Consider the following 18,829-nt stretch of genomic DNA (forward strand, 5'->3'; position numbering starts at 1 on the left):
GATATTCTTCTTGTAACACAGACCAGTATATATCGCTATTATATACAGTATGTTGATACTTTTTTACCAACTGTAAATTCATATTTCTGACATGGATGAGCATTATATATTTATTAACACGTCTAGAGTAAAGATTTGTATTTTATATGAAAGGTGTTCCTCCTACAGAATAAATCTCAATAGATTTCTTTTACTGTATAAAAATATATAATTAATTAAATATAGGGTCTGACCGTATTTATATGGATAAAACCACAACAGATTAAAAAGTGTGCATTAGAATAATCCCTATAGATTCCAGTCTTTATAGTGGTCCTCCTATAGAATAAATCCCAGTAGAGTACAGTTGTTTGTCTTATATATGGAATAAGCCCCCCCAAATTCCCAAAGGAGTGGCACTGCTCATATAAAATCAGACTGTTGTGCCACAACAATTGTGTTTGTGAACCATGTATTGATCACATGATCGGGGGGTGGACTGGTCGTGGCTGAACTGGGTGAGGGAACAGAAACTTGTACTTGGGGAGTTCTGCCACCCGCCCCCCTTTCCATATTAGCAGCAGCAGCGTTATGTGTCGTGTTCACCCCAGACGGACGGATCTTTCCCCTGCTTTTACAACAAAACAAGACCTTAACCATGGGACTTCAAGCACCTCCCGGTCACTCGGAGGATCGTACCCCAACTAAAGCGCTTTTCACTTGAGACGGAAACACCAGACTTGTTTTTTGGGAGTGACTCACCTCCCCTTCCCCACAGAGTTTGATTCAAAAGATTTCACAACCAAGATGGCCGCCGATTCCATGCAGGTAGGAAAAGTTTTTTATTTTATGAAATAGTGATGTAAAGTGCACGCCAGATTCTTAAAGTATGCACCTGGACCTTTAGGTTTTTTAAGCATAATTTGCGCCCTACGCGCAACTCTCTCTGTGTGTTTACGAGTTTTGCATTAGGGAGAAGCTGCTGCTCCTTCCGCCGCAGAGCTCATGACATGGGAAAACGGAATGGGGGGCCTCAAAACACTTATGACAATAGTCTGGAAGATGTATTTACCCCGTTGGAGTGTAGTAGTGTCTCTGTATAAGAACCCGATTTATGCGAGTTTTCCCAAAGCAAACACACATTTGTGATGGAACAAACGAACTCAACATATGTCGGAATTGTGCACACTGGCTGTGTCTCAAAACTTTCGCAGACATTATTTGCGGATGCATTATTTGCATCCCTATACAGTGAAACTTTCTTGTTGTTTACTGGGAAGTTAAGAATTTATGTTGAGATTTGGGTTTTATTGTTTAGTTATTTTCGTTCAATTTTGTTCACTCTTATTAATATAAACTAGTCATCAAGATAAACAGCAAGTGTTTACAACGTACACTTTTCTTTTAACAGTTAACACCCAGAGTGGTTACTAAACTAAACTTAATTGTATATAAACAGTTCTTTCTGTTTTAGAAATGGTTTTATGCTATCTATGATATTGTTCTTGGTACTTGTCTCACTGCAATGAGATGTCATAACAGTGCTGTGAAATGTCAAAGTGGTTATTTATTAGAGTCCATCCGCTGTCAGTGTTATGGTCAGAAACAGGCATCATTATTTCATTATGCAACAAGATTTCAGAAATCTTAACTTTTGTGTGTTTGGTTGCCTGGTATGCAGAACCATATGCTGACAGATGTCATTTTGCTCGGGTGGTTGTAAGATGTGTCAATGTGCAAGTTATTGTTAACCACAAGTTGAACAATCAGTGCATAACACTAAATGATCAAAAAACATATTCTTAATAGTTCAAATTTTTGTCCTTAAACTTGTGCTGTATCAGTTGCTTGTTGCCCATTTTTGTTGTCTTGCACAGCACAAGTGAGGAAGAGATAAGGTGTAACTGGCTTTTCCTACAGATAATACCTAATGTAGGAAATAAGTTTCCTGACCTTCAGCTGACCCATGAGTCACACTTGTATGTTCAAGTCGAGTGTTAAAACATTTACATCAGTTATTTTTATTTTAGTTTCTTTGCACACGGTGGAATTTCAGAGGCTCACACGGATGTAAACAAGATCGTCACCAGAGGGACAGTTTCAGAAGATTCACTCCATTTGCACTTTGAATGAACACCGCAGAACAGACTATTGCATTGTTCCTTTATTTACATAGATTTCTCAAATATCTTATGAGAATTTGTGAATTCAGATCTGTTTTGCATGTGTGGTTGTCTTTGCGTTGTTGAAGAACTTCGCCCCAGACCTGAATGAGCACATTCTGCTGAAAGTCTTCGAGGCAAAAATCGGCCTTGTTTTCAGCTTTATTTACGGTTACACTTTCCCCTGGAGGAAGATTAGAGGACCTGTGCTAGTTCTCTTGTTGTCTGTGAGCTGGTGAAGAGCTGTCTAAGCAGGATTTGGCTCACCCACTCAAACCAGTTATCCTCCCTGCTGATGTCAGTGATATGTTGTTACTTTATGTGTTTGTTTATCTGTGTGCGTATGCATGAGGACATGCTTCTGGGCTTAGTGTGCAGGATGCAGTGGTGGATAGTGAATGCAATCTAATGACTCGTGTTACTGCAGGTGATAATTATGCCATAGGAGAGAATTTTCTTTCAGGTGCTGACCATGAATGTTTTTATTTTTTAATTTCAAGCAAAGCATAGAGGAGATGATATAAAGCCATAGTTGGATTTATCAGCAAGTGCTTATCACAACGTAAACCGTGATTGAGTGATTGTGTGTTAGCCTTGTATCATCTTTTATTGGTTTGTTTTACGATAATGAGAGGCTGACTGTAAGCGATCATGTTTATTAGACATCTATCAAGTAAATAAGTGGACATGAAACGTCGTTAAATTGTTATTATAAAGCTGCAATCTGTAACCTTTTGTTGTTGTTGATGCGAAAATAAACAAAAAACAATTATTGAGCAAGTATCCAAAAAACTCTGAATCATATAAGTAAGGTTATAATAATGATTTATTTTTAGCTGTACGATTTTGTGCGAAATGTAAATTTGACGTCATTTGAATTCAACCCATGTAAAGATAAGTATATAAAGTAGCCTGCAGTTTTATGTGTCAAACAAAGATGGTGATATACAATACAATAGAGGAAAAAATTACAAATTGCAGCTTTAAATTGAAATTATTTGATTAGGTAAAAACAGTATTTTCAGAGGCGATCACTGAAGAGCGGATTGTCGCATTATCGATTAGCAATTTTTTTTCTTTACAGAAAATAAGTTATTCAAATATAGGGCTCTCAAACTATTATTTGTGACTAATTGTATGCTAAATAAAAGGTTTTCTTAACATCATTTTTGTGTATACTGTGTAAAATTATTTATATATATATATAAACACAAACGTGCAGGTATAATTTTAATAAATACAAAAAATTATTTCACCTAAGTGTGAAAGTTCACCCAAAAATGAAAATTCTGTCTTCATTTACTCACCCTCAAGTTGTTCCAAATCTGTATAAATTTGTTCTGATGAACACAGATAAAGATATTTGGAAGAATTTTAGCAATTTTATTTCTGGGTCATTGTTGACTACCATAGTGAAAAATAAAATTTTATTTTGTTTCTGTTGAACACAAAATGAGATATTTGAAGAAAAGCAAACAGTTCTGGGGCACGTTTGACTATCCTTGTTTTTTTTTCCCACTATGGTAGTCAATGATGTCCCAGAACTGAAAATTGCTAACATTCTTCTAAACATCTTCCTTTGTGTTCAGCAGAAAAAAGTAATTTATACAGGTTTGAAACAACTTGAGGGTGAGTAAATGAAGACAGAATTTTCATTTTTGGGTGAAGTATCCCTTTAAATATATACTTTTAAATGTAATTGTCTGTGCACTAAATTGTCGATATCGTTGTTTATTTTGTGCAGGCTCACGTGGTTTCGGAGCGGCTGGGCCTGGGGCACAACTTTGACCTGTCTGATACCATGGTGCAGCAGAAGCTGGACGAAATCAAGGAGCAGATCAAGAGGGAGATCCGCAAAGAGCTGAAAATCAAAGAGGGGGTGGAGAACCTAAGAAAGGTCACCACGGAAAAAAAGAGACTGGCTTATGTTGATAATATGCTCAAAAAGTCCAACAAGAAGTTAGAAGAGCTGCATCAAGAGCTGCAGGAACTCAACGCACACATCGTGGTAAAGGATCCAGAGGATCTTCTTTTAGGTATGAACAAAACTGCTGTCAGAAAACTACTTCAACCATACAGATACATACATACATACATACATATAAATGGTAGTCATCATGGCAACACCCACTTGTTATTTAAAAAAAATGTGGAATGGATTTATTAGACTAAATCCTACCGGGCACTAATGGTATAACAGATGTAGCCATTCATAAAACTATAGTATAGAGTGGTTACAGTACACTTCCCTGAGCTGAGACATCTTTTAGACTATTTCATGGTGAACTCCATTTGCCATCTTGCCTTAATAGGCACATTCTCATACACACAGTATCAAACGTAGCTTGGCATGAAAAGCATATCTGATGAGAATTGGGCTTTTGTTTGGTGACACAGCAGTAGAGGAATGTGCGCTGCGTGTCACACCTCTGTGTCGACCTCATCTGTCCGTCTCCGCTAATCAGAAATCAGCAAATCTTCTTGTAGACATTGCTGGAAGACAACAGTGCTCTAGTGTGATTCCCTTACTGAAGTCATAGTCACTTTCTGTTTCTCCATGATGACAGTGGAGTGGGTGAGGCTGCTTCACGCTGGAATCCTGCAGTGACCCGGGAGAAGCCCTTTGTTTTGGATGGGCCCTCCCATGTCTGTATTTTGCATGCTAGCTGTACCACTATGGAATATTATTACTTATTTCCCAGAGTTAAAGGGAAAGGTCACCCAAAAATAAAATATTTTATTACTTACTCACCCTCATGTCATTCAAAAGCTGACTTTCTTTCTTCTGCAGAATACAAAAGATATTTTGAAGAATGTTGGTAAACCAAACTTTGGCCCCCATTGTCTTCCATTGAATGGACAAAATTGAGACCTTTTGAGACATTTCTCAAAATATCTTCTTTTGTGTTCAACAGAGGAAAGAGTCATTTACAGGTTTTGAACAACATTATGGTGAATAAATGATGTGTTGGTGTGGATTATGATTTGGGTATGTGTCTAAAAATATCTCACGTATGCCAAATCAGAAACTGGGGAACAAGGTCATTTTTTACGTAGCGTTAACTTTTGAACGCATTAGGTATGCTAGCTAACTTAGTTATACAACTAGCAGTTAACTAAAAAAACATAAAGGAAACTGTTTGTCATCTCTTTTTCTTTAGTTGTCACAAGTGCATTGGGGAGAGGGAACAGTGAGAATGCTCATGTTATGTGTCAGGTTTGTGTTCAATTAAATGCATTTGCTAACATTTGCCACTGTTAGTACACGCAGGCATCTATAGATGTATATACTCTCAGTTTATTTTTACAAAGCACGCTTGGTTTCTCTGTCTGGTAGATGTCAGGCCACTTAACTGGAGGTAATCCTGTCAGTTCGTCCCTGGATCCATTGAGTGAACGCGTACAGGTGGGCCAGGTTCCTTGCGTTAAAGTTAACATTTTCAAAAACAATCGTGGTCCTAGACAGTGACCTTACATGTTAAAATTTAATCTGATTTTTTCTAGTCATTGTCAAAAAGCAAGCAAACGAAACGTGCTACCTAGCATTAGTAATGCGGTCAGGGAGATCTTTCTGCCTCCACCTAAGCTCCGCCCACAAAACGTGTCACAATGTTTACTAACAGAAAAGGCGTCTATAAGACACGAAAATTAACTTTAGTACTCATGTGCTATGTGACAGCTGGTGTCTTTGTGAGTGCACGCTCATGTCAGAACGCCCTACACATCAACACGTCTTTTTTATCGGCAAAGCATATCGGCATAATTTTTCATATCGGGGCGATGCCGATATTTAATTTATAAGCCAATATCGGCCGATAATATCTGCGTGCCGATAATATCGTGCATCCCTGGTTTGTAATTGTTTGTCTGATGTGTCGTTTCCCTTTAATCTACGTTGAGCACATCTGAGGTCTGATTGTAATAGATTGGCATTGGCAGTACCTGCTGTGGGTGCTGTTCCCTTACCCTGCACAATCTGTTTATAATACCTACAACTGAGCCGTCTGTATTTATGCCTTACATCATTATGTGACTCAGAAGTCTACAGGTGCTTAACTAAAGACAGTTCTTTCTCATTAACATGTGCTTCCCATATTGGGGTGCTTTGTTAAAGATGCATTAATCACAGTCTGCCTTCTTCCTTCCACAGTCAACCTCAAACCAGCGGTGCATTTGTGCTTAAGCCAATGAAACTACAAAGCAGAGAAGCCATATATCAGAAGCTGTCAGTTTTTGTTTAAAGCTATTTTTTGTAGATTCAGGGCTGTTAAAAGATTAATTGTGATTAATCCAGAATAAAATTTTACATAATATATGTCTGTGTATATTGTGCATATTAATTTTGTATTTATAAACCAACACGTATATATTTAAGACAATTATAAACATCCAAATCAATAAATGTTTATAAATAATTTAAATTGTATATAAATATATACATGCAAATATTTCCTAAACAAGTGTGTACGTGTTTATAAATACAAAATAAATGGCCACAGTAAACAGACATATATGATGTAAACATTAATCGTGCCATGTTAAACTTTTCAATCAATCAGAAAGAATTATCATGTATCATGAGGTTGTTGACAATAGAGTCGTAATCTGATCTCTCAATACATCTCTTATTTTTACCTTTAGTTTAGTCACATGAAATCGCTGATTTGCTCTTGCATGTTGGGTATTTATTTGTTAGTGTTAATTGTATACTTTTTAACACTTTTTCCCAGAATGCCAGCTTACGTTGGACAGCCCGAAAAGTGAAGCTCGAACATGCACTAGCAGCAGCAGACTAGCTGCCTTGAAAAAACAGAACGACATTGAATTGAAGGTGAAGCAGGGGGCCGAGAACATGATCCAGATGTATTCAAACAGCTCCACTAAGGTAATCTACCATTTGGTTTTATTTAATGACACTTTCCGCTTAAGGCATTTTTTTTACTGGTGATGTCGAATCCAGGTTTCTGTTGTTTACAAAGCACCGGAGAGAAGGCTGACTGTGAGAGGAACCGTGTTGGCCTGCAACCCACAGATGTGCAGTTTTCAAAACCATTACAAGAAATAGTTAGCACAAAAGTTACTTTGTCATTATTTAGTTAACCTCACGTTGCTCCATATCGACATGACTATGGTGGGATATACAGAGTGAATATTTAAAAAATGTTCTGTTTTTGTACAAGAAAAGTGAGTGAGTGTCAAGCTGCTAAATCGCAAAAGGCCATAACTAGAAAAGTAGTCCATTTCAGATGTCTTCTGCAGTAAGGAATAAGATTGTATGAGGGGCAGATTGAAAATTTATCTTATAAACTACATGTGTGGCCCACAGAAAATGGACTATGAAAGTACAGTCTACAAAAATGGGCACAATGTGTGTTCTACAAAAAAAGTCTTAAAGGGATATTTCAGAGGCAAAACAAAATTTCCCCATGTTTTACTCGCCCTCAAGGCAATCTGACTGAATATTAATTTCTTCTTGAAGAATAATGCAGTCGGAGTTATAATACCACATATCCTTTTTCTTTCAAGCGGCAGAATGGTAGTGAATGGGGGGCAATTTTTTGAAGCTCCAAAAAGTGCATCCATCGATCAAAGAAATGCTTGACACGGCTCCGTGGTCTTAACAAAGATCTTCTGAAGCGAATCGATGCGTTTGTTTAAGATAAATATCCATAATGAGAGCGCTATTAACGTGAATGTATAGCTTCCATTAACCCTCTGCTGCGCGTGAACCTGAGGCTTGTTTTAGTTCTTAATCTGCATTATAAATGCAGTAGTTTTTTTATTTATGAGTTAAACAGTACACAATTCCGTTCATTAGAGCTACCTCAAATTGAATGACCTCAATGTCAGAATGCAGTTCCTGTAACGTTCATGATAGGTTTGGCCAGAGGAGTGACCCTGACTGCTGCTCCCACACACACTTATCATGACAGGAGCCCAGGTCAGTCCTGTGGGAAATTAAGCATTTGCTGATGTCAACCAGGAAAAGACTTGTAAACACATGCTTTTCCTTATCGCACACCTCAGCGTGGTAACAGTCTCTAGAATTTGGAGAGAATTTGTTTATCCTCTGGCTGGCTTGCACAAAAGTGCTTCCAAGTCCAGCATTAAAAATATATTACCAAGGGTCTGGTGAATGTCTAAAGACATGTGGAAAAAAGTTTATACTGTAGCAATAAAACATTTCCAGTCAGCGGACATAATACAATCTGTGTTTGTGTGTTTGTTTGCACACTTTTATGACACTTACGCTATTTGTTGACACTGTTGTTGTCATTGCTTCACAGGACAGAAAACTTCTTGCAACGGCACAGCAGATGCTTCAAGACAGCAAAACCAAGATCGAGTTTATAAGAATGCAGATCCTGAAAGCCAGCCAAACCAGCGAGCTCAGCTTTGACAACAAGGATGTTATTGGTAACACGATCACTATATTAATATACACTACATGGGCAACAGTATGCAGACAGCCCTTCACATACCAATTAAAGGAACAGTTCACCCAAAAAATGAAAATTCTGTCATTTACTCACCCTGAAGTTGTTCCAAATTTCTTTGTTCTGAAAAACACAGAGAAAGATATTTGGAAGAATGCTTGTAACAAAACAGTTTTTGGCCACCATTGACTACTACTAAAACTACCATTGACTACTATAAAATTGCTTTATAAATTTCTTGTCTGTTGAACACAAAAGAAGATATTTTGAAGGATGTAGGAAAGCAAACAGTTCTGGGGCACTTTTGACTACCATTGTCATTTTTCCTACTATGGTAGTCAATGGTGGCCAAGAACTGTTTGGTTACAAGCATTCATCCAAATATCTTTCTCTGTGTTCATCACAAGCAAATAAATGTATACAGATTTGGAACAACTTGAGGTGAGTAAATGAAGACAGAATTTTTATTTTTGGGTGAACTGTCCCTTTAACGAGTTAAAAGACTATTTTAAGATGACTAAAATCTAGCATACAAAGTCACTGTATATTACAGTGAGCCATACATTTGTGATTGTGTCTTTCCTTGTTGAGAAGTATATAGCAGTGAGCTGTATTGACACTGTTATCTTGATTACATTATATTTGTAATGTTAAGGTCACATTTATTGAAACATATCTGTAGTGTATACTTGTGTCTCTGGTGGTGTTTATACAGCCAAGCCCATCATCAGTCCGCTGGACCTCCGGGTGGAGGAGCTGTGCCATCACACACGGATAGAGTATGCCGTGGCGGAGGGGGCCAAAAATGTCATGAAGCTGCTGGGATCCGGCAAACTGGCTGAGAAGAGATCCCACTCGGAGGTACCTTCAAGTGTATTGTCATCTAATATAGCCAATGGACAATGTGGCCTGTGCTTCTGAGAAAACTGGTGTTTTGTTTTGTTTCTGTGGAACACTTTTTTTTTTTTTAGAATTCCTATTGACTATTTCTCTGCTGTAATTCTGTGTAATCCAGGCTCAAGCCCGATTCAATGAATCCAGTCAGAAGTTGGATCTGTTGAAGTATTCCCTGGAGCAAAGACTCAATGAGCTTCCTAAGAACCACCCTAAGAGCAGTCTGATCATGGAGGAGTTATCTCTCATGTCGTCTCCCGCCCTCAGTCCCCGCCAGAGTTTTATATCCACTCAGAACCAGCACAGCACTGTGAAGAACCAGTACAGCACCAAGCCAGCTGCACTCACAGGTGACCAACAGAAATTCAGATTCACTTCAATGGTACTTCAAGATGTATTCTGTAAAGTTTTGTTTATGTTGCACCAACACATAGCAAAGTAGATTTGAATATACATAAACATCAGATTTATTTCCCATAATCAAAGTGTCCAATAGCAAAAATGACTCATGTCACCTTTAAGTGTTAAATAGAGTTTTAAATGCTGTAAATACACAGATCTAATCATGTGTTACTTGTATCGACAAAATAGGCAAGCTAGAGGTTCGACTCATGGGATGTCAGGACCTGTTAGAAAATGTTCCCGGTCGCTCCAAAGCAACGTCGGTGCCACTGCCAGGCTGGAGTCCCAGTGAAACACGCTCATCGTTCATGAGCCGTGGGAACCGTAGCAGGGGAACCAGCGTTCGAAATCTCTCCAAGAACGACGACTTGTCCAGTTGAGTGACTCTCGACAGACTTTTCGTAATTATTGAAGCAAAGCGTTATGGCAATTGAGGAGTTGAATTGTTTTTGTCTCCAGATGAGATTAGTGCTGTTCTGAAGCTTGACAACACAGTCGTTGGACAGACCACTTGGAAACCTGTCAGTAACCAGTCGTGGGATCAGAAGTTTACATTAGAGCTTGACAGGGTAAACTATGGGCTTTCTCACTGTAAATGTGTAAAAAAGTTTATTTACATGTGTTGCATTCATAGCAGTGCTGTAATGTGGTGTTGTAAATATTTGTGTGTACTGTAGTCACGGGAGCTGGAGATCTCAGTGTATTGGAGAGATTGGCGGTCTCTTTGTGCAGTGAAGTTTCTCAGACTGGAGGACTTCCTGGACAACCAGCGCCATGGAATGTGCCTTTACCTTGAGCCACAAGGGACTCTGTTTGCAGAGGTAACTTTACAATGTTGTCTCTCACCGATCAATACTTCCCACACAACGAGGCCTCTCATTCCCAGCCTAGAGTACTGAGGGAAAATCACAGAGGAATCTTAACACTCACTGGCCCCTTAAACCCTCCGGCAGGTTTTCCTGTCCTTGCTTCAGAGAAACTGAGCCTTAAGGGCTCGGCATACTACATTCGAAATCTAAAAACGACCGTCTGACCTGATTTCGAACAAAATCTGGTCCAAACGACTAGTTCGCCGCAGCAAACCAAACAGAACTCTCCGGGAAAGTTTGTGTTGGCCGGTAAACACCCTCGAGCCACCATTGGTCCATGGCCTTTACGTAATAGGTGGGTGTGTTATGTAGCGCCGCCTGGTCTGTGGGAAATAACGCGTCATTTTATTTGCATACGTCATGTAAACCCCGCCTCCAGAAACAAAGGGGTGTTGGATTTTTCGAAAACACTATACCGTCTCTCAACGTTTTCGAGCTTCCTTTTACCCCCAAACGCAGAACGAAAGCGCAATTCGCCTGGACTATGCCGAGCCCTTTAGTGTGGTTTCACTCGTTTGTTAGCTTGATCTGAAAGCCGTTTCTGTATTACAGGTGACCTTTTTCAATCCTGTCATTGAGCGGAGAACCAAACTCCAGAGACAGAAGAAGATTTTTTCAAAGCAACAAGGTGAAGCATTTCTGAAATTATGCTTATGACTTCTGAAAGCAGTTTGTGTGGTTGAAAATGTTGAATTTTTTGACATCTGCCAATACAAAACGATTAGATCTTTCCTAAATAATAGGGGTGTAACAATGCAAGTTTACTGTGTATATATGATATATAATTTTGGAAGTAACTTATTCAAAACAATAATAATTTATCCAAAATTATAATAAAATAGCAAATGTCATTTTTGAACATTGTTAACATTTGACAACATTCAGGTTTAACTGAACTAGGTCTGTCAAACGATTAATCAGGACTAATCCTTTACAAAATAAAAGTGTTTGTTTACATAAAATTTGTGTGTACTGTGTATAACAATCAAGTACACATAAATATTTTTTGAGAAAAATTATACATTTTATATATTTATATACAATATAAATATAAAAATGTATATACACGTATTTCTTAAATATATCCGTATGTGTGTCTTTATATATACATGATTATTATAAAAACTTATATAAAACTTGTTTTGCAAATGATTAGTCACGATTAATCGTTTGACAGCCCTAAACTGAACCTTCTATATGTAAATTAATATAAATGAAATGGGTCTCTTGCTGTAAAATAAAACTGAATTTCAACATTTCAATTAATGAAATTAGAAAAGCTAACATCCAAGAGAAACCTTCCTAAAGCAGTAAAAGCAGAAAATTCTATATGTAAATATGTATTTGTAAAAACATATGCTGATGCTGGTCATGTGTTGCCAGCTTAACCAATAGGATTTAACATGTCATATAGGGCTGCAACTAACGATTATTTTAATTGTCGACTAATCCTATCGATTATTATTTTTTATTAATCTAATAAAGATTTTTTGGATTTCTTTATTAATCCTTTGGCAAACTTTGCAAATAAACAATAAGTTCTAGTATTTTCTTACATTATAAAGCATATCATACTTTTTACTCCACTACATCTTATAAATAAATATTGTTGTTTTAACATTTTAATCCGTGTTTACATTAAAATCACTATCTTCTTTTAATAAAGTAGTTTTAATTTTAAAAGTAAAAAAGACAGATTTTTTTATGTACTTAAGTACTGTATTAAAGGTAAAAAAAATAAAAATAAAATAAACTTAGCTCTGTGTACTGTGGTAGGCTATATGAGACCAGTTTTTTTATTGCACTTATGCTTTTTGTTGTCCTTGTGTTGTTCCAATTGCTTCCATTGTTTTTTCTCATCTGTAGGTTGCTTTGGATAAAAGCATCTGCTAAATGACTAAATGTAAATGTAAAAACATTTAAAAATGTGTTTATGAAATAATAGAGCATGATATATATACAGTATATGCTAAGTACTATCCGACTCAATTTTCAGTCTCATAATGTAATTGAGTAAAAGTAAAAATACTACTATCTATCGGTTTATTGTACAAAACTATCACCGTATAAAAGACTCTAATGCAGAGTGGCGTTAAAGCGAGCCCGCGCACCCTGAACTCAGAAAGATGCGCTTAATGCATTCGCTTCGTTATTTACAGTTGGCACCAACGGAGGTCAGAGTTTCTTAATTATGCTATATTGGTTTATTCCTCACATAAAGCTATCGAATGACATAAAAAGTGCATTGGTGGTTTCATGATAGTCAGTCCTTTTTGAAGCTTAAGAGTAATTTAAGCAGGGTCACAATCTGCAAAGGTTCACATACACTAACTTACACTAGTACAATAGCGTTAATGTAAATCGTTAATGTAAAGCGTAGTGTTAAAATAAAGTAATTTATTATGAAAGGCTACATCTACGTCCCCCTCTCCGTCCGTTTGTGATTGCGTGTCCATGCTGTGATGATCCCATTCCGGGGGTAACGTTAGGGGGAATTCCTCCATCCATTCACTAACTTACTGCGTCCGAGGCTCTCGATCGCTTTTTGTCGGGTGTATTATACTTTCTCTTGTTCTGCTGATTAACTTACACACGCCCGGGAACAGAAACTGCTATGACAGCAGATAAACGTAAATAATACGATGCGTCGACGCATTTCACGCACCGTGCACGGCGGGCAGCTCTAATGTCATATAACAAAACAATCACCATGGCTCTTCGATGCATATTTTTTTTGTATCGTGATGTGATATCACAATATTGTTTAAACCCTAATAAATAATTTTTTCGTTTCCTTTTTCATGTATTGTAAATGTAGTAGCCTGTTGCTACTATATTCCTCTTACTATAGCTGTTGTATAGACGGTTTCATCTTAACAACATAAAAACCAATACTGCGCATGCGCACTTTTGTGACCCCAACTTAACTTCCGGTTAGACATTCACAAACAATAGAGTGCTCTAGAATGGTCTATATTCTTTTTGTATTGCTTGAACTCAGACGGACCCCTTCATGCTTGTAACAGTGCAGTGTAGTTTAAGTAGATGGTCTTTTTGGACTGGCAAAGGACTTTTTGAGTTATGAAAGTTACAGTATGATTACGTAATACTTGAAACTTGTGTATTTCAAAACTAGATTTGATTTTTAATAATATTGCTCCTAAAAGCAGATGTTAACTTTTAAAACTGCTATTAAAGTGGATGACTTTAACATAAATATCTTTATAGGCAAGCCAATTATAGATGCATTACTTTCTATCATAGGCAGACTGCTTGCAGTAGAGTAAAACTGATTTATTTTCACCTAATCAACATACCCAGGCTTTTGGCCCAGATCTGCACCTGCATCGCATCTGATTCTTTGTGAAACACCATTTGGTTCAAGTTACAGTATTTTTGTTTAGCCTCTTGTTTATGTTACCCTGATCTGTAAGTGATGTGGTTTGTAGGGGTGTGTTGAATGTGTTTCCTCTTCCCTCTTGGTTTGATCTGATGGCCGCTCTCATGTCTGTAGGGAGAACATTTCTGTGGGCTCCTCAGATGAGCATTGGGACCTGGGGCCGACTAGTGAAGAGGGCCATCCCCTCTCCAAATAACTCATTTAGTCCTCAAGTAGCAGAGTTGGCGGCTGAGACTGGACACGGCAGTTATCCAGGAACCCCTGCTTTGAGGAGGTACGAATGGACACGGAACACGAAGAAGATAATTTGAGAAATGTATTTGCTTGTGTCCATACAATGAAAGTCAATGGGGACCCACTGTTGTTTGGTTACCAACATTCTTCAGAATATCTTCCTTCGTGTTCTGCAGAAGAAAGAAAACCATACAGGTTTGAAATGATGTGAGGGTGAATAAATGATGATGTAGTTTATAAACATGTAGTGTAACATGCCTACTGTAAATAAACACACTTGCTAGTTAATGTTTGTCCAGTGAGGGGCTTAATTTAGCTATTATATCCCCTTTGTAGTGACCCAATAGTGACAAAACTGGATTTTGGCACAGACGCTACACCAAAGCATTACCCCCCTGCTAATATTAGAGAAGCACTGCCCGAGGGCAAGATCCCCGGCAAAGACAGAGAACAGGTAACATCTGATACTATCATGTGCTTACTGTACAGGCATCTGTATTGGTTCCATCTGTTTCTGTGTAAAGACTCTTATACTCTGAGGATATACATCTGAATCGTACATATCATTCATGTTTTTCTCATTTCTTTGAATTGAAAGAAACAGGAAATTGTGGTTGTCCAGCTATCCCTCGGGTTATATAAAATACCTGAACTCATTTTGTCCTTTTTTTTCACTTCAGGATACCTTGACTACGTTTGACTATAGAAATGACAGGAACAGCATCATTGTCCCGTCTAACCTTGAAGAAGTTGTTGAGCATGAGACCCAGCCACTCATATCTGTTCAAAACAAAACAGACATAAGGTGAAAAGGGTTTTTTGTACTGACAAAAACACGCTCAAGTTTACTTAAAGACGTATTACGTGTTTTCTTTTCTGTAGGGATGATGAAGAGGAAGAAGAACAATTTCATTTCAGTCTGAAAGACTTCAAATGTGTTGCCGTGTTAGGCCGGGGACATTTTGGAAAGGTAAGAATCTGTTTGACGTTTCTTATTTTGAAGTGCACAAGGTTATATTTGGAACAACTTGCATAGCACCTACAACACCTCTCACATTTTCTGTTAGTTATCGTCTTGATCATTTGCCTTTTCCCACAGGTATTACTTGCGGAATACAGTATCACAGGTGAAATGTTTGCCATCAAAGCCCTTAAAAAGGGAGATATTGTGGCTCGTGATGAGGTTGAAAGGTAAATTTTCTTCCTCTCTGTTTTGAGTGATTGTTTGAGAGCAAGTTAAATCAGTTACAACTGTTTACTCTTAATTTTCCCAGCTTGATGTGTGAGAAGAGGATATTTGAAACCGTGAACAGCGTGCGTCACCCATTCCTGGTCAATCTTTTCGCATGTTTCCAAACCAAGGAGCATGTGTGTTTTGTAATGGAGTATGCAGCAGGAGGAGATCTCATGATGCACATTCACGCAGATGTGTTTTCAGAGCCACGGGCCACGTAAGTGACGCACACGTCAAGACTGCATGCGCAAAGCACTAACCTGATATTTCTAATGTGTATTTGAGCCTTGAGTTTACATTTTCATCTTTTTGTAACATCTGTATTTGTTTGATCATTGCAGGTTTTACGCAGCGTGTGTTGTTTTGGGATTACAGTTTTTACATGAGCACAAGATTGTATACAGGTATAAAAATACAATTTTACATATCGCTGCTGTCCTTCTGTAACCTCGTATCTCCATATTTCGTGATTTTTTTTATTGTTTGCCGTAAGTCATTATTATTAGTCTCACTTTATGTTTGTCACTGGGTTTTGAAAATAACTAACCAATAAAAAGAATTAATAAATAGTTTAATAAAAAGTTTTTTCTATTTCCTGAAAAACAGTGAATTTGGACATCCAAGGTTTCGGAAGAACAGCGACGATTTGGACAAATTTGGATTTTATTTTAAATTTAGTCTATTTAGCTAATTCACAAACAAATCAATCCTTTTTGCAGAGATCTAAAGTTGGATAACTTGCTGCTTGACACAGAGGGATTTGTCAAGATTGCTGATTTTGGTCTTTGCAAAGAAGGTAGGTCAGTTTTTGTTTAGCTGTTTCTGAATACTGTAATACAAGCAGAAGCAATAAGCATTTGAACTGTTTATGTGTTAGGAATGGGTTACCAGGACAGAACAAGCACTTTCTGTGGCACTCCAGAGTTTTTGGCTCCAGAGGTTTTAACTGAAACGTCGTACACACGTGCGGTGGACTGGTGGGGGCTTGGCGTGCTCATCTTTGAGATGCTTGTCGGAGAGGTCAGGGCTCATCCACATCTACTTATTTTTTCTTCTCATAAGCATCATGTTACTTTCACATTAGAGGTTTTATTGCAAGCTTTTATTTGACCAAGTATATTTCCAGTATAACTGAGTGGATTTATGTCTCCACAGTCTCCATTTCCAGGTGATGATGAGGAAGAGGTGTTTGACAGTATTGTGAATGATGAGGTTCGCTACCCAAGATTCCTCTCAACAGAGGCCATTTCTGTTATGAGAAGGGTCGGTAGCAGTATACGTTTTACCCTTTACTAATCAAAAAAATGTTGAATACTACAGTACATGTAGGTTCATTTTGTAGCAAAATCAGTCTTCTTTCTTTCACGTTTGCCCATAGCTGTTAAGGAGGAATCCAGAGCGACGGCTTGGAGCTGGGGAACGTGATGCAGAAGACGTGAAGAAACATCTATTCTTCCGAGTAAGTGAAGGACCTTCTCCTTTAGCGTTCTTAAGATTGTATCTCTCCTAATATAATTTCTACCTTGTTTTCCTCCAGAATATGGACTGGGATGGACTTTTAGCTAAGAAAGTGAAGCCACCTTTCGTACCTACAATTCAAAGTTCCAGTGATGTTAGTAACTTTGACAATGAATTTACCTCAGAGGCTCCAGTGCTGACGCCTCCCAGAGAGCCACGGCACTTAAACCAGCAGGAGCAGGACTTGTTTGCAGACTTCGACTATATTGCAGACTGGTGTTAGCAACGCCCCCTTCACTCTTTACACACACAGATGCAAAAAAATGTGAATTAGACCACTTTATCCACTTGCAAATGTTATACCCTGTTGTGTTCTCAGTGTTAGTTTAGGATCCATTTGCATTTTAAGTCAATGAAGAGACTTTTATTGAAAAAGAACAATTATGTATTGTTACCGCCTTGTTCACGTATGGGCTAATTTATCAGAAAATATCACTGATAATGATAGACAGCACTGATAATGAAAAAAAACGTCAATGTCAAGAGGTTTTCCACAATGCTGGACTGTCTTACTGTACAGATCTTATTGAATTGTTGTGCCATGTGTTCAAGTGCCTCTGCTCTCAAACGCCCCCTAGTGTTCTGGATGTTACAGCCACATTAGTCTTAGAATTTCTAGCTCACAGATTTTCATTAGGTGTGCTTAAAGCACGACCATTGATTTTTATGCTTTTGTATTTTAGGTATTTACAATGTGACTGGTTAAAACGAGTCTGTCAGATGTTGATGTTAATTATTTGTGAAGTATTTTAAAGCCATAGACTGATGAACGGTACCCATCATCAAATATTTGTACCTCATCAAATTGAATGTAAAATGCACCATCATTACCAAAACAGACATAACCTCTAAATAGTTTTATGCAAATGAGTCTTTTCCCCACCTGTTAATCCAATACGACTCTTTATGGTCAAGCTGCAGTGAAAACTACAATTTTGAAGTAGTTGTATGATTATTGCACAGTGATATAAAAGAAGCATGTTTTGGTTACGAGACTTAGAAGGGACGGTTCACCCAGAAAGCACATTTAATTTGTAATTCACTGTAATTTCCAAACCTGTATGACTCCTCACTCTTTACTGCAGAACACAAAGATATTTTGTCCACATGCAAACGCAGTATTAGGTCACTAAAACTGAACTTTCTTCACAACTACCTGCACTGGGTGAAGATTTTCAGAAACTGAAATCGGAATTGCTTCTGGACCAGTGTTTACATCTTGTGAAGTGGTCTATAAATATAGTCGTATGTGTGTGGAACTGTCCCTTTAAGCTTTTTTTGTGACAGGCAATCATGTTACCTCATTAGTTGATTTAGGGCTAGTTGTGGCTGATAACCAGTGGAAATGAGACAACCAACTGGAATCCTTGCAAAACACCAAATATTAAAAAGAAATACTAACAACTAGACATTCTAACCAGTCTAGACGCTTATTCAGAGCAGAATAACGTAATAAGCCATCCAAATGGAGGGGTGGATGCTACTTAAGGTATGGCATGTAGACAACACTACGAAAGCACTAATTCTTTTCTAAATTATCTGTGTTTATACCTATACAAGCGTGAAGAAAGATGACCTTTCAATGGTACACGGCCTTAAACTTCAACGTGACAATGGTGTAAATAACCAGTTCTGCTGAAACTGTTCATCATGAATGCAAAAAAAATAAATGTTTGTGTAACTATCGTTAGTGGCTAGTA

At 37.8% G+C, this 18,829-nt stretch overlaps 1 protein-coding gene across 1 annotated transcript; it reads left to right on the top strand.

Moving 5' to 3' along the window:
* The first annotated feature begins 500 nt into the window (after positions 1-500).
* On the top strand, positions 501-18,819 carry pkn2a (protein kinase N2a). The gene is made up of 22 exons (XM_057327359.1): positions 501-807; positions 3,886-4,177; positions 6,872-7,026; positions 8,429-8,558; positions 9,294-9,439; positions 9,594-9,822; positions 10,064-10,249; positions 10,334-10,443; positions 10,552-10,695; positions 11,296-11,371; positions 14,258-14,417; positions 14,714-14,831; positions 15,058-15,182; positions 15,260-15,347; positions 15,477-15,568; positions 15,652-15,828; positions 15,953-16,015; positions 16,331-16,407; positions 16,489-16,631; positions 16,767-16,874; positions 16,990-17,070; positions 17,149-18,819. The coding sequence occupies exons 1-22, from the start codon at positions 787-789 to the stop codon at positions 17,350-17,352; spliced, it is 2,925 nt and encodes a 974-aa protein (XP_057183342.1). The 5' UTR covers positions 501-786; the 3' UTR covers positions 17,353-18,819.
* Positions 18,820-18,829: the final 10 nt, after the last annotated feature.

This window comes from Triplophysa rosa, unplaced genomic scaffold (genome assembly GCF_024868665.1).
Source record: "Triplophysa rosa unplaced genomic scaffold, Trosa_1v2 scaffold221_ERROPOS574315, whole genome shotgun sequence".
Taxonomy (NCBI): domain Eukaryota; kingdom Metazoa; phylum Chordata; class Actinopteri; order Cypriniformes; family Nemacheilidae; genus Triplophysa; species Triplophysa rosa.

What these genes read in the sequence shown, in the direction of transcription:
- pkn2a (XM_057327359.1), top strand. Translation starts at nt 787, where the DNA reads ATGGCCGCCGATTCCATGCAG. An exon ending in ATTCAAACAGCTCCACTAAG is followed by an intron (nt 7,027 to 8,428) that starts GTAATCTACCAT and finishes ATTGCTTCACAG; the next exon opens with GACAGAAAACTTCTTGCAAC. An exon ending in AGAAACATCTATTCTTCCGA is followed by an intron (nt 17,071 to 17,148) that starts GTAAGTGAAGGA and finishes GTTTTCCTCCAG; the next exon opens with AATATGGACTGGGATGGACT.